Consider the following 14,989-nt stretch of genomic DNA (forward strand, 5'->3'; position numbering starts at 1 on the left):
TGTTATGTATATATATATATACATATGTATATATTTTTTTTACTTGAAAAGTCAGAATTACAGAAAGAGGAAGAAACACAGAGAGAAAAAGTGAGAGAGGGATCTTCCATCTGCTGTTTCACTCCCCAGTCCGGCTCTGTGGAGCTTCAGGGACATGAACCTGCACAGTTAAGGGATGCCCATGCCATAGGCAGAGAATTAGCCTACTATGTGATCGTGCTGGCCCCTGGACATGTATTTTTTTATTTTTCACATGTCTGGGATTCCTAAGACATATAATGCTATCTATGGCTATGATCTATTGCAATGAAAAGCTACAAAGGAAAACTAGCAAAGGGAAAAAGTTGGTGGGCAGCCGTCCAGAGGGACACCTGGGCGGACACCCTGAACTTCTCGCAGCATCAAGTTGTGACGGTGCCTGGGAACTTGTGTGTACTGCACAGGCTCTTCAGAGACTCAAGACCTAGGTTCCTGCTGGGAGCTAGTCCCACGACACCCTCTGCCCATGTGGCCAAGATCCAGGCTCCCAGGAAGAAAGCAGGTGTCTGCAAACACACTGCATAGTTTGTGTAATCTCAACAAGATTGACCAAGCATGCTGGGAACACCCAGGAAATGAAGCTGCTCGGTCACACATCCTGCTGCGTGAACCCTTCTTTGCTGAGGTGCACCCAGCATAGGCATTGCCAAGTCCCCAGGAAATCCCACCTGCAGATTTCCCCCCCGGAATGGTTTGCCAAAGCAGCGGCAGCATTTTCATTCCCACTGCGTATTCATGAGGGTTCTGATGTCTCCAACGTGCTGGAGAACATTTCCTGTCATTTGTTTTTAAGTGTGAATTGTCAGGCTCTGCAGTAGTCCAGAGTGAGATTTCTAAGAACAGTAGTGCCAGCCTAACCCCTTATTTCTCTCCCTGCCCCTTTTCTTTAAAGTAAGCAATTTTATTCTGTCCTAGCTGTACCAGGACACAGTATGTCTCTGTTTTAGCCTTGTTTTCCATAATAGCTTCATGTGATATGTGAATATCAATCATGGAACCTGGGGAGGGGGAAGGAACACTGCACTAACTACATGGCAGATGCCTCAAGTGCTGACGATGGTGCCCAAAGAGCAGCACTGTACCCAGCACGGGGGCTCCTGCTGCTGGCCTCAGCCCGGCCGTCTCTGCCCTGTGCTGGGGGATAGGGACCTGCCCTGTGCTGGGGGATAGGGACCTGCCCTGTGCTGGGGGATAGGGACCATACACAGAAGATGGCCTCTGTGTAGCAGGTCATTCCCAGCAGCAGACTGCCACATGCGTGCACGCACAAACACACTGAGGATGAGAGCTGGTTCCAGAAAGATTCTGACAGCATCGAGTGGTGACACAGAAGTTTCTAGGAGTAGAGGCCAAGTCCACACTTAGAGGATCTCATCCAGATGCAAGTCTGTCCTTAGGTTTTGGCTTATTGCAGAGTGAGTGGTCAGCCAGAATAAGTGTGCACATGATCTGGGGACTGCCTAGAGAGATGTGTGGGTCTGTGGTTGCAGAGGCCGAGATGGGGAGGTACTGAAGGGCCCAGCAGGGGCCAGCTGGCAACCGCTGGTGTCTGGGGGACTGGCTTCCCATAGCCAACATATTAGCTCTCTTGGGCAGGAACCTCACCTGTCCTTGCCTAGGCTCCTTGTCTCCAGAGTGATTCATGGGTTGTCCTGCTAGATGACAGCAGGCTCTTGATTGATGAAACTTGGTCTCCTTCCTCACAGAGGGTGACTTAGGCCACAGCAAACCGGTGTGGGCTTCATAGAAGAGGTGTCTTTTCTCTTGGGCCCTGAGTGGTGGTGGCTTGGAGGCAAGCCAGAGCTCTCTGGGTCTCCTGTAAGAAGTCTATGGGGAGACTAGAAATGTGGAATTCTCGCTGGAGAATGGCTTTCTAGGCAGTGGAAAGGAAGCTGCCTCCCTCAGGTTACAGTTGTGTGTGTGTGTCTGTTTGAGATGCAGTTTCGGGTCCTGGTGCTGAAGGAACGCTGGGTGAGTGGTGCTCGGTTCTGGAGTCCTCACCCCATGCTCCTCTTCTCTTGCAGATGATGCAGTTTGCCTGGCAGAGCTACAAGCGCTATGCCATGGGTAGGAATGAGCTACGTCCACTCACCAGAGACGGCTACGAAGGCAGCATGTTCGGTGAGTGGGTGTCCTCCATGTTGGTGCCGGGAATGCTTGCCATGTCCCATTCTGTTTCCTGCTTCTTTCCTCATTAGCTACAAGCCAGTTGCTCCAGGCCCAGAGACAGTGTGGAGGATGGAGTCAGTGGGTGCAGGGTGGATTCCAGAACTGCATTCCTCCTTCTGGACTGTTCTGAAGGCCCCCTTAGAATGGGGTGCTTCTTACAGACCTTTGAGATGCCTTGATGTAGTGTTAGGTTGACTGTGTTCCAGCAGCAAAACTTGGAGCTGTGGGCCCACAGAGGAGGTGAGCAGAGATCTGGTCTGCTCTTGCAGAATGCGGCTGGGGAGAAATCAAACCCATTGCCAACAAGGCTGGGCACCTCAGGGGTTGTGGGGGCAGGGGTGTCTCCCATGTGCTGCCTGGGGGTCCACAGAAGAGCTGCACAGCAGGGTTGTATCACAAACCAAGAGCCACGGTTGGAGGTGGCGGCCCCCAGGTGTAATAGGGACTTGCCTAACCGGTTCCTGGCATAACCTTTCTGACCCACCAGGGCGTAGGGTGGATTTAAGTGACTTTATGTGGTGTTTTTCCAGTGATCCGGAAGGACAAAAGGAAAGCAACATCAAGGTATAAAGCAAGCCAAAAGGCGTGTACTTGGTGCAGACACACAATCTCTCTCAGCATCTTGGCTACCTTCCTTTCTGTCTCCCCTCCCGTGTGTATTTCCCCCTTAGGTACCCTGTTCATGTCCTTTCCCTGCCTTTTCCTTGAAGACGGCATCGTGTTCCCAAGTCCTTGGGGTTTCTCCCGACGTGTGTTATATTACGTGTTCTCAGTGGCCACGTGGATGTGCTCTGCCAACACTGGACAGGGGTTCATTTTTGACTTGCTGAAAGTAATGCCAAAGTGGTCAGTTGTGCATAGAATCCATAGTGGATTCCTAGAGAAGAAGTCCCTGGGTCCCGTGGGAGGCAGCAGGTGGGAAAGCTGCCCTCCCCTCTCTCAAAGCAACTCACAGCCATCTAGGGTGCTGACGGTCAGTGTGGCAGGCTGCTGGTTTTGGCACCTGCACCACATGGGCATAACCGTTGCCCAGGCTATCACAGGAAGCACTTCCAGGAGGAACTGGGCTCTGCCACATCTCATCTGATCAAGTTTCTCAAGGCCTGGGATTGAAATCTCCATCCTCCAGCTTCCCCTCTCACCCCTGAGCCCTGTAGGGTACAGGGTTACTAGAAGTGCTAAAGAAAATCTAGAGCTGGAACCAGGAAACCTGGGGAAGGTCGCCACACTGTGCTGAGCTGTGTGGCCAAGTCCAAGTGCCTTACCCTCTCTGGATCCCTGGTCATTCATCGTTCAGACTGGGCCTGCCATGAAAACAGAGATGAGAGCATATCAACATGCGGAACATGCCCAGCGGGGCGGGGCAGCAGGGCCAGGGAGGTGGGAGTGACAGACGACTTCTCTTGAAATAAACCAGGATGGTAGTTACTGCAGTGAGTCCCTGTGGACTCCATGGTCCCCTGGGGGTGTTTGTAATCCAGGAGTGGCCTTGGGAGGACCCTGGGAGCCCAGCACCTGTCACCCTCCTAGCAGTGAGGAGGGCCTTCCCTCTTCTGCCAGCTAGGCAACCCCCGTGGTTGGCCGGCTCCTGGGAAGGAGGAAGCAGAGGGAAGAAGACAGGCAGCAGACAGGGAGAGCCAGCCTGAATTTGCCCACTCATTCACTTAGCACAAGTGGGTTGGTTGCCATGCCTAGAGCTGACTGCCATGGATGCAGGGGCCACTAGCACCAGGTCAGATGCCAGCAGCTCTGCCAAGGGGTGTGCTGGCCTCTCTGGGGTCTGTCCAGAGGCTCTCAGAGAGACATGAAGAGGTTGTCATAGGTGACCCTAGGAATGGTCCTTGCTGGTGTGACTGCTACATTTCTTGTGCCAGATAGACCTGGTTGAAAATTCTTGGTTCTGTGATCCTGGGAAGGAGCCTCGCTCCCTAAGTTCATTTCTCTGTGGAGTGAAACCAGCGTTGACCTTGGACCCCGAGCCCAGGACCTGCCTGATGCATGAAAGCGAGGGAGAATAGGTGGATGCTATGGTTATTGTTGCTGCATGTGAGTCCTGGGGTGCAGAGACTCACGGCTCATCCTCAGTCTGGGACTGCAAGGTGTTCTCCCAGCCTGGGAGGTGTTCTGGGAGTGATGGGCTATGGAGGGGCTTTCAAGCTGTGTTCTCAGAGACAGAGGAGGAGCAGGGCTCAGCCACAGGCTGCACCCCCACTGCTGTTAGCTTGCATCATTCCTGGGCTTGCCCACTGCTGTCTTCAAGAATCTCAATGTAGCTGAGCCTTGCAGACCCAGGACACTTGAGGTGTGGCCAGCTGAAGGCAGCACCTACCCTGCCTTGTTGGGTGGAGCTGGGCCCACAGAACCAACCCGAGCAGCTCCCAATATCCCCTGCGTGGGCTGCACATGGGTGACTGCAGCCTCAACCCCCGGGCCTATAGGGGTGTATAGACACAGAAAGGGTCATACTGGGGCCCACTTCGCTGAGGTTCATGGGAGCAGCAGTGAGAGGGCACCCCCTGGGCCTGGACCTGTTTTCTGCAGCATCTCACCCAGTGGTGTCTCTTCCCTCTCTCACTTAGCACCCGCCTCTGGCCTCTTTCCTCGCTGCCAGCTTTGTGGATAAAATCTCTGGGTAAAGTGTCCCTCCAGCCAAATGCCATGTCCCAGGCAACTGGGCATCATTGAGACTTCATTTTACCCATTTCTGGCTCAGCAGGCCCTGTCGGAAACACTCCTAAGATCTCTTATGGCCACCAGCAGAGGACACAGTCTGTTTCTGGCTTAGGCCCAGCTGACCCCCGCCTCTCTGCCTCCTCTGAGACACAGCCAGATGGGACAGTTAGAGTACATCCAGGTGGCAGGAAGAGCATAGAGATTTTTTGCATCCTGGGTGGCCTCGATTTCCAAGAAGGGCAGGAGTGCTGTGTCCTGGCCTGGAGTAACAGTGAGGAGATAGGCCCAAGGCCCAGCTTTTGGCCAGGCCCAGAGCAGACATCAGGGATGGCGCTGTCATGGCTGCGAAGTCAGAGAGGTGAGTTGGTGGCTTGAAGAACGTGTTGGGGGGATGTGACAGAGAAAGTGATGCCACTGGTCCGTCAGCCAGTGGCTTGGTGCAGGTGCACCGAGGCCTGGGGCGTTTTCTGTGACCTGGTCTGTGCTGCCCCAGGGGCCCATGGCAGAGATTGTGGGTGGACAGGACTCCTCTGTCCCCTGCTAGCTTCTCTTGGACTTGTTGCCAGAAGAAGCAGAGGAAGGTGAGGATTCAAGGTCTTGAGATAAATCAACAACCTGCCAGCATAAGGATTCCAGGATGATTTATAAATGACACTACGGTCTCAAGTAATTCAGAGACACTCATCTGGGGCTGAACATGGGATCTGGGAACTGGATCAGCCCAGGCTTGATTCCCAGCCCTAACCTTTGAGTGCATCCCTTAACCTTTCAGCAGCATGAGACCTCAGTTTGTCCATTCCTACTTCACTCAGCATTGTAAGGATGGAATCAAGGTCACATGTGTAAAACACTTGGAACAGTACCTGCCAGGTTTGCGGTCATTCCATATAAGCCTCTATCATTGATACATTTGTTTAAATATAAATATAAACACACACACACACTAACAGAGGAGCCAGCACAATGACTCTTGGCTAGTCCTCTAACTCCAAGTTCTGGTATCCCATATGAATGCCAGTTCATGTTCCAGAAGATCCACTTCCAATTCAGCTTCCTGCTTATGACCTAGGACAGCAGTGAAGGATTGCCCAAGGCCTTGGGACCCTGCACACATGTGGGAGACCCAGAAGAAGCTCCTGGCTCCTGGCTTCCAATCAGCTCAGCTCTGGCTGCTGCCGCCATTTGGAGAGTGAACCAACAATTGGAGAATCTGTCTTTCATTCTGCCTTTCAAATAAACAAATAAATGATACACCAATGAGCCTGGTTATAGTCCATGACAAACCAGTGCCTGGTGCACAGTAGGCTGTCAGTGGAAGGTATGGGATGCACAGTCACCTGCTACAGCCTCTGCCCACTGTTTCCCTCTCCCACCCCTCTGTCCTGGCTGGGGCATGGCTGGGTCTCCCAGAGCTGCTCCTCGCACCCGCCTCACCCGCTCTGCCCTCCTGACACCCAGCACGCTGAGAGTCAGCAGACGGATCTGGAAAAGTAGCCGACCTGCTCAATCAGCACGGCTAACCCTGCCGAGGCAGAGGTGCTTACATGGCCAGAAACAACGTCCCCCTGCTCTGAGCCAGCCCTGGGATCACCGAGAAAGCCCCCGATTGGATTCCGCCTCTGCCTGGAGGAGCCCCAATAGGGCAGCCGACTAAATCCCCATTTGCTGCGATGATTTAGGGCCTTGGGAGAACTAAGAGGCAAAATGAACACAGCATGATTTTCAGATCACAGGCTGGGAATGTTCGGCCTTAGCAGAGAGAAAAATCATCTTTGCCTTGTAAATGGAGCCAGTGTGATGTTGGAGAGGGAATTAATCCAGGCCCCAGGATGTCGTTTTTACAATTGCTTTTTGGTGTGTGACTGAGCAGTGTCTTCTACAGACTGCTCACACTCCCACGTGTGTGCACACGCCTGTGTGTACACGTGCCTGCACGCCAGCCTGACTGGGTCTTTCACGGGAGTGAGAGCTTCTCCACTGGCGTGGCTCCCTCATAAGCTTAGCTTAGCCTGATCATTTGTGAAAGCCCCCTGCTTCCCAGCCCTCTGCCTGTTTCTGCACCACCTACTCTGTTGCTTGTGAGGAGCGATTTTCATTTCAGCTTGAGTTTAAGCCCAACCCCATTGTCAGTGAGCTGACCACTGACTTCTCTGGGCCTCCGTTTACTCCCCTGTAAAATGGGGGGATGGCACATGGGGAGTCCTCACCAAACACAAGACCCGTTTCTTCCCCACAGGTGTGTACACCCTTCCCAACAATTTTCACCTCTTCTCTTTGGTTGGAACCAGAGTATTTTGTGTTTTCTGTAGCAATTCCATTCTCACTTCTTTGAGTTTTGGTGTTCCATTTTTCATGGAAAAATTTGTGTCAGATGCCTTGGTCTCTGAGCCTGACAAGCCAGGTACTTTGAGTGTGTTCTGTTCTGTTTTTGCAAAAGGACCGTTTGCCAGCCTTACAGGCGGTGGTGATGTTGCAACTCCTTGGCTAGTGCAGGTTGGTCCTCTATACAGTCCCGTGATTTGGCAGCCCAGAGGCCAGCAACAGTAACAAGAGGAAGCGGATGGGAAGCCCTGGTCGCAGGGATAGTTCCCCAGCATGGGAGGGCAGTGGGACGGAAGCAGTGACCTCCCACGTTGAAGGACAGGCAGAGCCAGCAGGCGCCGGACAGCTGCTGCCACAGCCCCTGGGTGGTCTCCCTGCGGCCTGGAGCCACAGTTCCTAGGCCAGCTCCTGACAGCTGCCGTCCCTTGTTCCTCGGGTCCCCGGGAGTGACTGCCACAGCAGAATGCTCGTGCATGACAGCCCGCAGGGCCTCACGGCACTCGAGCTGCTGACCACATGCCCCTGTGCTCTGCCCTCTTCTCCCACAAAAGCTTATTTCCCCGGCAGTGTCTAATTAAGATGCATTTTGGTCATTTTCTTTCCCTCTGTCTTGTTCTTTAAAAGGCTTCCCACCAGCACAGAGCATAATTTATTACTCTACAAGAGAGTAGCAGGTCATTGGGAAAATAAAAGGAAACTCAAGGTTTTAAGGGGCCTTGGAGTTTGGCACTAGAACCTGCAGCCATGGGAGCCAGCAGCCTCCTCTGGGCCTGGTCTCCAGCCATAGGAAGGGGTTTGCGTTCTAGGCCCTCTGCTCTTGTGATTCTACATTGATTCTCTACCCCCACCCCCAGCTCCATTTCCCAGAGCGTATTTGGACTCTTGCTGATTTCTCTCGGAATCTGAAATTTTAGCAACAAGTCTTGTTCCTGCCTGGAGCATAGTGAGTCAGGGTATCTATTCCCAGAGCAGGTTGCTGGGATGCACCAGATGATTCATATTGAAATTGACATTCCCTCCTGGTGGTGGTGTGTTCCACCCACTTTCCCAAGACCTTTCCTTCCCTAGAAACAAGGTGGCGCCTAAGCAACCAGCCCCCTTGCCTTCTCACCGCATCAGTGCCAAGCACCTGCAAGATCACCCAGCAAGCTGAGACAAAGAGATGTGAGATGAGGGATTGGGAAGCCAACTGTCAGGGCCAGTTGGATGCTTTGCAGCCAACTGGGCTGATGTCGAAGGATGGGGAATTGATACCAAGAAGGGCAAGGACTCACCTAAGGCCTGACGTTAGGATCTGAACCCTGGTCTTCTCACTGGAGCCTTAAACATAATTGTCTTCAAAGCTGAACTATACTTGGCTGCTCCACTTCTGTTCCGCCTTCCTGCTGGTGTGCCTAGGAAAACGCAAAGGATGATCCACATGCTTAGGTCCTTGCGCTCACTTGAAAGACCCAGAAGAGGGTCCTGGCTCCAGCATCACCCTGCCCCAGCCCTGGCCATTGCAGCCATTTGGGGAGTGAAGTTGCAGACGGAAGAGTCTCTCTCCTCCTCCTCCTTCTCTCTGCCTTTCAAATAAATGAAAAGTAAATTTAAAAACTCTGAGCAATATGGTAAACCTAGACTAAAATACATAAATCTTATATACCAAGCCCATTGGATTTTTTTTTTTTAAAGATTTTATTATTATTGGAAAGCCGGATATACAGAGAGGAGGAGAGACAGAGAGGAAGATCTTCCAGCCGATGTTTCACTCCCCAAGTGAGCCGCAACGGGCCGATACGCGCCAATCTGATGCTGGGACCAGGAACCTCTTCCGGGTCTCCCACGCGGGTGCAGGGCCCCAAAGCTTTGGGCCGTCCTCGACTGCTTTCCCAGGCCACAAGCAGGGAGCTGGATGGGAAGTGGAGCTGCCAGGATTAGAACCGGCGCCCATATGGGATCCCGGTATGTTCAGGGCGAGGACTTTAGCCGCTAGGCCACGCTGCCGGGCTCAAGCCCATTGGATTTTACACTCAGGGACACCTGTGTGGCCTGGCAGGGTCCCTGCAGGCTCTCCTAGAATTGCCACTAAATTCTGACTCTTCACCATGGGTTAGTTTTCTCTGCTTTAAACCTCCATGGCATACTGCGTGAGCGTTTTCATAGCTTGCACTCTTCGCTCCTTCTGGTCTCATGAACAGCAGTTCATTCTTTTTCAAGTTTGTGTGCCCGTTTTATTGGTACCAGACATTTCCATTTTCCATTTTTGACAATTGTCAGTAAAGCCACGAACACTTTGTTTACAGTGTGGTGACGGTGTGTGTTTACAGTTTTATAGCCATCGTCCTAGGCCCATCAGGTCATGTTCATCATCCCTACAAGAAACAGTACCGTTAGTGGTGCCTTCACATTCCCACCAGTCCTCCACACCCCGGCCCCAGCCCTGGGCGGCTGTCTACATGGATTTACCTGTTGGGATTTTCCTTCATGCCAGCAGCATGGTGTAGCTGGTCATTGGTGACTGGCTTCCTGTTGACCATAAGTTTTCGTGGTCCAACCTTGGCATAGAACCTTACATTCCTCTGTGCCAAGCCCTCATGCAGCTGTACCATACTGTAGCACGTGCTCAGCAGCTAGTAGGCGTCCGGGTTGTTTCTGTGTTGTAATTGGTTGGTTTTGCAATTACGAACAATGCTGCTTATGAACATTTAGGTGTAAGCTTCTGTGTAAGTGTCTTGGGTGTGTGTGGGGGTCAGGTGGGAGCTCCATATGCAACCTGGCAAGTCCTTGGCAGTCTGTTTTCCATAGTGGCTGTGGCTCTTGCACTCGGGACTGGCATTTCCCAGGATGTGAATTGCCTGGTTCTACTCTGTGAGCCTGTGTTAGATGCTGCCAGTTGAGTGGTTGAGACTGGTGGCATAACCACCACCCCCACCAATACTTGTGTTATCAACCCAAGCCTCCTTCAGTGGGCTCCCTTCTTCACCAAGCGCTTGACAGACAGAGCTCCAAGTTTCCTGGCCTGGTGCTGCACACAGCTGCACTCCATTGCTTGCCCAGCCCTGGCCTGGGGGTGGGGAGGGTTTTTGCTCTTCCATCTTTTTTTTTTTTTTTTTAAAGATTTATTCATTTTCACTCCCCAAGTGAGCCGCAACGGGCCGGTGTGCGCTGATCCGATGCAGGGAACCTGGAACCTCTTCCGGCTCTCCCACACGGGTGCAGGGTCCCAAAGGTTTGGGCCGTCCTCAACTGCTTTCCCAGGCCACGAGCAGGGAGCTGGATGGGAAGTGGAGCTGCTGGGATTAGAACCGGCGCCCATATGGGATCCCGGGGCTTTCAAGGCGAGGACTTTAGCTGCTAGGCCACGCCGCCGGGCCCTGCTCTTCCATCTTAACTTAGGTGTAAATCTAAGCTCCCACAGCAGCAACCTCACGTATATCCTGAGACAGAAGGAGCAGCCGGTGAAACCCTTTCTCACCTGCTCTCTCTCCCCAGGGCCGTGGGAGCAGCCACTGGACTTCTCAGTCCACCCCAGCTGGGATACAGCAGGTTTTAGAAACAGGAAGTAGAAACACCCCAGCTTGAGGGCTTTTGGGAGAGGGGTATTAGTGAAAAAAATATTGAAGCAGGAATTGGGAGACTGGGTTCTCCAAATGCTGACTTCATCACGGAGCGAAGGCAGTCTGTTTTCAAGGTGAATGCTGGGACCACAGGAGGTCTTACCTTTGTGTATCAGAGATTTTTGGTACCTACTGGGTACCAGGCACTGTTCCAGGCACGAGGCAAGGAGCAGGAAGCAAGACAGGCAGCCCCATGGGCCTCCACAGCTACTGAGGAGATGGATGAATGAGCCCCTCATGTCAAGGAAGGCAGCACTGTGAGATGCACGTTCATGTCCCAGGCTGTGGAACTCCCTCCTAGAGGGCCAGGCTTCAGGCAGGCTTTGTGGGGGAGGCGGATTAAGAGGCACAGGGGCGGGTCACAGTGGAAAAGCACAGGTGCAGAGGCCTAGAAGTGAGAGGACCAGGAGCACGGCCCCTGGGGCTGTGAAAGATGTGGTTGGGGTGGGTGAGAGTGATAATGACTGCTTGGAAGCTGAGGTGAGCATACAAGTGGGAACAACAGATGAGCTGCCAGTATTTGCTCCCCACCCCAGCCCCTGGTCGGGGACCTCTCCAGCCCTTTGTCTGTGCCAGGACCCAGGCTCAATTCTCCCTGAGTGCCAGTTTCGCCACCCCACAGCGTGGGTTTCCAACACCATGTGGTCCCTTGGGCCACTTCCCAGTTCTATAGTAGCAAGCAATTGGGTCCCTCCAGAGTGATGAGAGCCTGGCTCTGCTGAGTTACGGGAGCCAGGGCTGCTGCACGCAGAGCACAGTGGCCCACAAGGAGTGGAGACCAAGTCTCAGCCACTTCTCTAGGAGGCTGGGGACCAGGGTTCCTTGTCCCCTAACCGCTGGGGGCCCAGCAGGCAGGTTGGATATGTTTACACGCTCTGCAGACGGCTGCTATCCCGAGCATAAATGATGGCATGAGAACTGTGCACAAAGGCAGGGCAGGGGGGCAGAGTCAGTAGAATCATGGAAGAATTCTGAGGAGAGCCCCAAGGAAGATAAAGGAAGGAGACCCGGAAGTGTGTTGTCAGCATAATCTGGCACTCATGCTCAAGACCGTCTGTCTTCATCAAGTCTGTGAAAGATGGTTTGAAGCCCACTTCACCCACGCCAACCACCATGCTAATGATGGACAGTGTACAGCTGCGCTTTCTCCCTCAGCAACTCTGAATTCTGGGAAGAGATCACATGGAGATAATTGCTGTAAGACACGGAGGAAGGAGGGAGGGAGCCGCCAAGACAGTCACTGCCTGCCTCTTGCATCTGTCCATCTGTCTGCTTGTCTGCCTGTCTGCAAGGTGCACTTTGTGATGGAGGACAACCCCCCTCCACCGCCTGGGGAGTATAGCTGCCCGAAGCATGCTGGATTTCATCTCCTGAGTCCTAGACAGCCCATAGGAACCAGAGCACCCTAGTTACTTCCTCCATTTCTATTCAGTTTCGCTCGTCCAAGGGGTATCAGACTCAAAGCTGGAGTGGGGAGAAGAGTGTGGAAAGGGGCCGAGTGGGTCATCTACTTGGCAACCACACTTGATCTTAGCCAAAAGGCCGAGAAGCGATCTGCTTGGCAACCAGACAGACATTTTCCCAGGAACACACGGCCTCCGGGACAAAATGTGCTTCCCAAGTTCTGAAGAGTGCTTTCGGTGTATTTCCTTTCATTCTACGTGAAATGTAGACAGAGATTTTCGGTCTGCTGGTTCACTCCTCAAATACCTGCAACAGTCAAGACTGGGCCTGGCGGAAGCCAGGAGCCAAGAACTCCATCAAGCTCCCACTTGAGTGGCAGGAGCCCAAGCCTTTGAGCTATCACCTGGTGCCTCCTAGGGTGCACCTTCGCAGAAAGCTGCACCTGGGGGTGTCTCCGCAAACCTCCCACATCACACCATGGGGGAACTATCAAAATGCTGCACCTGGTGGAGTTGCAGGAGAGGGGCAGAGGAGATTGTTCAAGGTGCTGGGATGGTTTTGCCAGGTGGCAGTGAAATGCCCCCTGCAGGTGGGGGCAGCACAGGCCACTTGTCGGAGGCCATGGCAGGCTGTGTGGGGGTGGGGGCTGCACAGCTTGTGGGGAGATGGCCTCCTGGGGTCTATGACACCAGCTGAGCCCTGCCCCCCACAGCCCTGCATGGATGGGCTTGATACCTCCATTGGGCACAGTGCCCAATGTTTAATTTTCATTTCCTTGAAAATGAGAAGAACAAAATGAACATAATAATCAGTCCAGCCTGGATTATCCCCATCTTTATGCCCGTGTAATTGGAAAAGATGATTTTTAATAATTTTTATGGAGAAAGGAGTTCCTGAAGGCGGTGTCCAGGGACATCATAACACGGCCCTGCTTGTGCTTGTCTTGCTCATCGTGCGACCTGGAGGGTGGCACCTGTTCAGGCCACAGGGGCGGAACCCCTTACTCTGCCTAATGCTGGCAGGAATCCCCACCCACATGCACTCTTGATCAGGAAGGGCGGGGTCTTGGATACCCGCCTGCTGGTCCAGGTACCTTGTGAGTTCTGAACTCACGAGAAGCAGTGATTGCCCTACTGGCATAGTTGCGGGAGACTCAGCCTGGCCCTTCACAGCTTCTGTTTCTTCTACCTTGGAGCATCCCTGTGCTTGACATTAACAATAAAGCCTCATGGTTGCTTTTGTTCCCTACACAAAGATAGTAGAAATCCCAGGTGCCGCAGGAAGGCCTGAGCAGAGCAGGAGCTGCAGTGCAGTGGGGATTGAGTGCAAAAGCAGGTCACGCAGCCCACCGAGGGACACCCTGTCATGCTGGGCACTGTGGCTGTGCTTCCTCCCCCAGGGAGCAGGGCTGGGCAGGAAACACATCCGGGTGTAGGGACGGGTGGGACCTGGTAGGTGAGGCAGTTAAGCCAACTGGTTAGGAGCACAGGCCTCACTGTTTCTGACATGTGCCCTCGGGGAAGTGAGTTAACCTTTCTGTGCTTTGGTTGCCCGGAATTACTGTGTAGATTTTCCCTGGCTGTAAAATATGAAACACTCTTAATTTTTATTTTTTAAAGATGTTCCTGCTGCTGGTTTACTCTCCCAAATATCCGTAGCTGTCAGGCTAGAGCAGAGGTGAGCTGGGAGCACAGAACTCCATCTGGGTCTCCCAGCTATTTGAGTTGTCAGTGCTGGAATCAGAAGTTGAGCTAGGACTGCAACCCCAGCACTCCAGCAGGGGCTGTGGGGGCATGCCCCGAGTGGGGTTTCAACTCGTCTCAAACACCTATCCCAATCTGAAACATTTCGAGCATCCTCTCTGCTTTGGATTTAGGTCATTTTAGTTGGGGGGTTTCTGATTTAGGGATACTCAAATTGTAATGTCTATGTAAAATATTCCAAAAATTAAAAAAAAAAAACTTCCAACATCGGAAACACTGCTGAATCCACACATTTCCGATAAGGGTTGTACCTATTTCATAGAGTAGTTGTAAAAATTCAATTAGTTAATTTGTTGTGAAGGCAGCAAGCAGTTCCAGTAAACAGCAGCTGCTACCATCGTCCTCCTCATCTTCATCATTGGAGCCGGCAGGGCTCGAAGCAGGAGAGCTGGGCCCCACAGCGCCTGGGTGACCTGGGACACTTACGCTCCCCATCTCTCCCGTGGGATCGAGTCTTGTGATCTGTAAAATGAGCAGTTGGGCTGATTTGTGCCTCTGAGCCAGGAAGAAGCAGCAGAATTCCCTGCTGGGCTTTGGCAGTGTGAACTGATCGGTTCCATCCCTGGAAATTCTAGTTCCGTGTACCTGGGATCTGCATTAAAAATGGAATCTGTGCGAGTTGGCACTTAGCCTAGTGGTGGACACACCTGCATCCAGCATTGAAGGGCTTGAGTTTGATTCCTGGCTTTGGCTCCAGAGTCCAGCCTCCTGCCCTGGACAGTAAGGGTGGTTCAAGTTACTGGCTTCCTGCCACTCAGGTGTGAAACCTGGATTGAGTTCTGGGCCCTTCGCTTTGTCTTGACCCAGCTCTCGCTGTGGCAGGCATTTGGAGGGTGGATCAGTAAATGGGGAGATCAATTTCTTCCCCTCTCCCTCTCTCCTTTCTTTTGCCTCTCTCTGCCTCTTTTCCTCTCTCAATTTAAAAGAAAAAACTCCATTGATGCAGAAGCTAGGTTAGGAACCACAGTTCAGAATCAGGTGAGAATCCTGAAGTTGCTGGATCCCCCTCCTCCAGACTGC

At 52.7% G+C, this 14,989-nt stretch overlaps 1 protein-coding gene across 1 annotated transcript in view; it reads left to right on the plus strand.

The window, feature by feature from the left end:
* MAN1C1 (mannosidase alpha class 1C member 1) overlaps positions 1-14,989 on the plus strand; it is a 128,717-nt gene that overhangs the window by 58,467 nt on the left and 55,261 nt on the right. The window contains exon 2 of the mRNA XM_012929028.2: positions 2,064-2,160. Within this exon, the coding sequence (XP_012784482.2) occupies positions 2,064-2,160 (97 nt within the window). The remainder of the gene's footprint in view (positions 1-2,063; positions 2,161-14,989) is intronic.

Source organism: Ochotona princeps, chromosome 2 (genome assembly GCF_030435755.1).
Source record: "Ochotona princeps isolate mOchPri1 chromosome 2, mOchPri1.hap1, whole genome shotgun sequence".
Classification (NCBI taxonomy): domain Eukaryota; kingdom Metazoa; phylum Chordata; class Mammalia; order Lagomorpha; family Ochotonidae; genus Ochotona; species Ochotona princeps.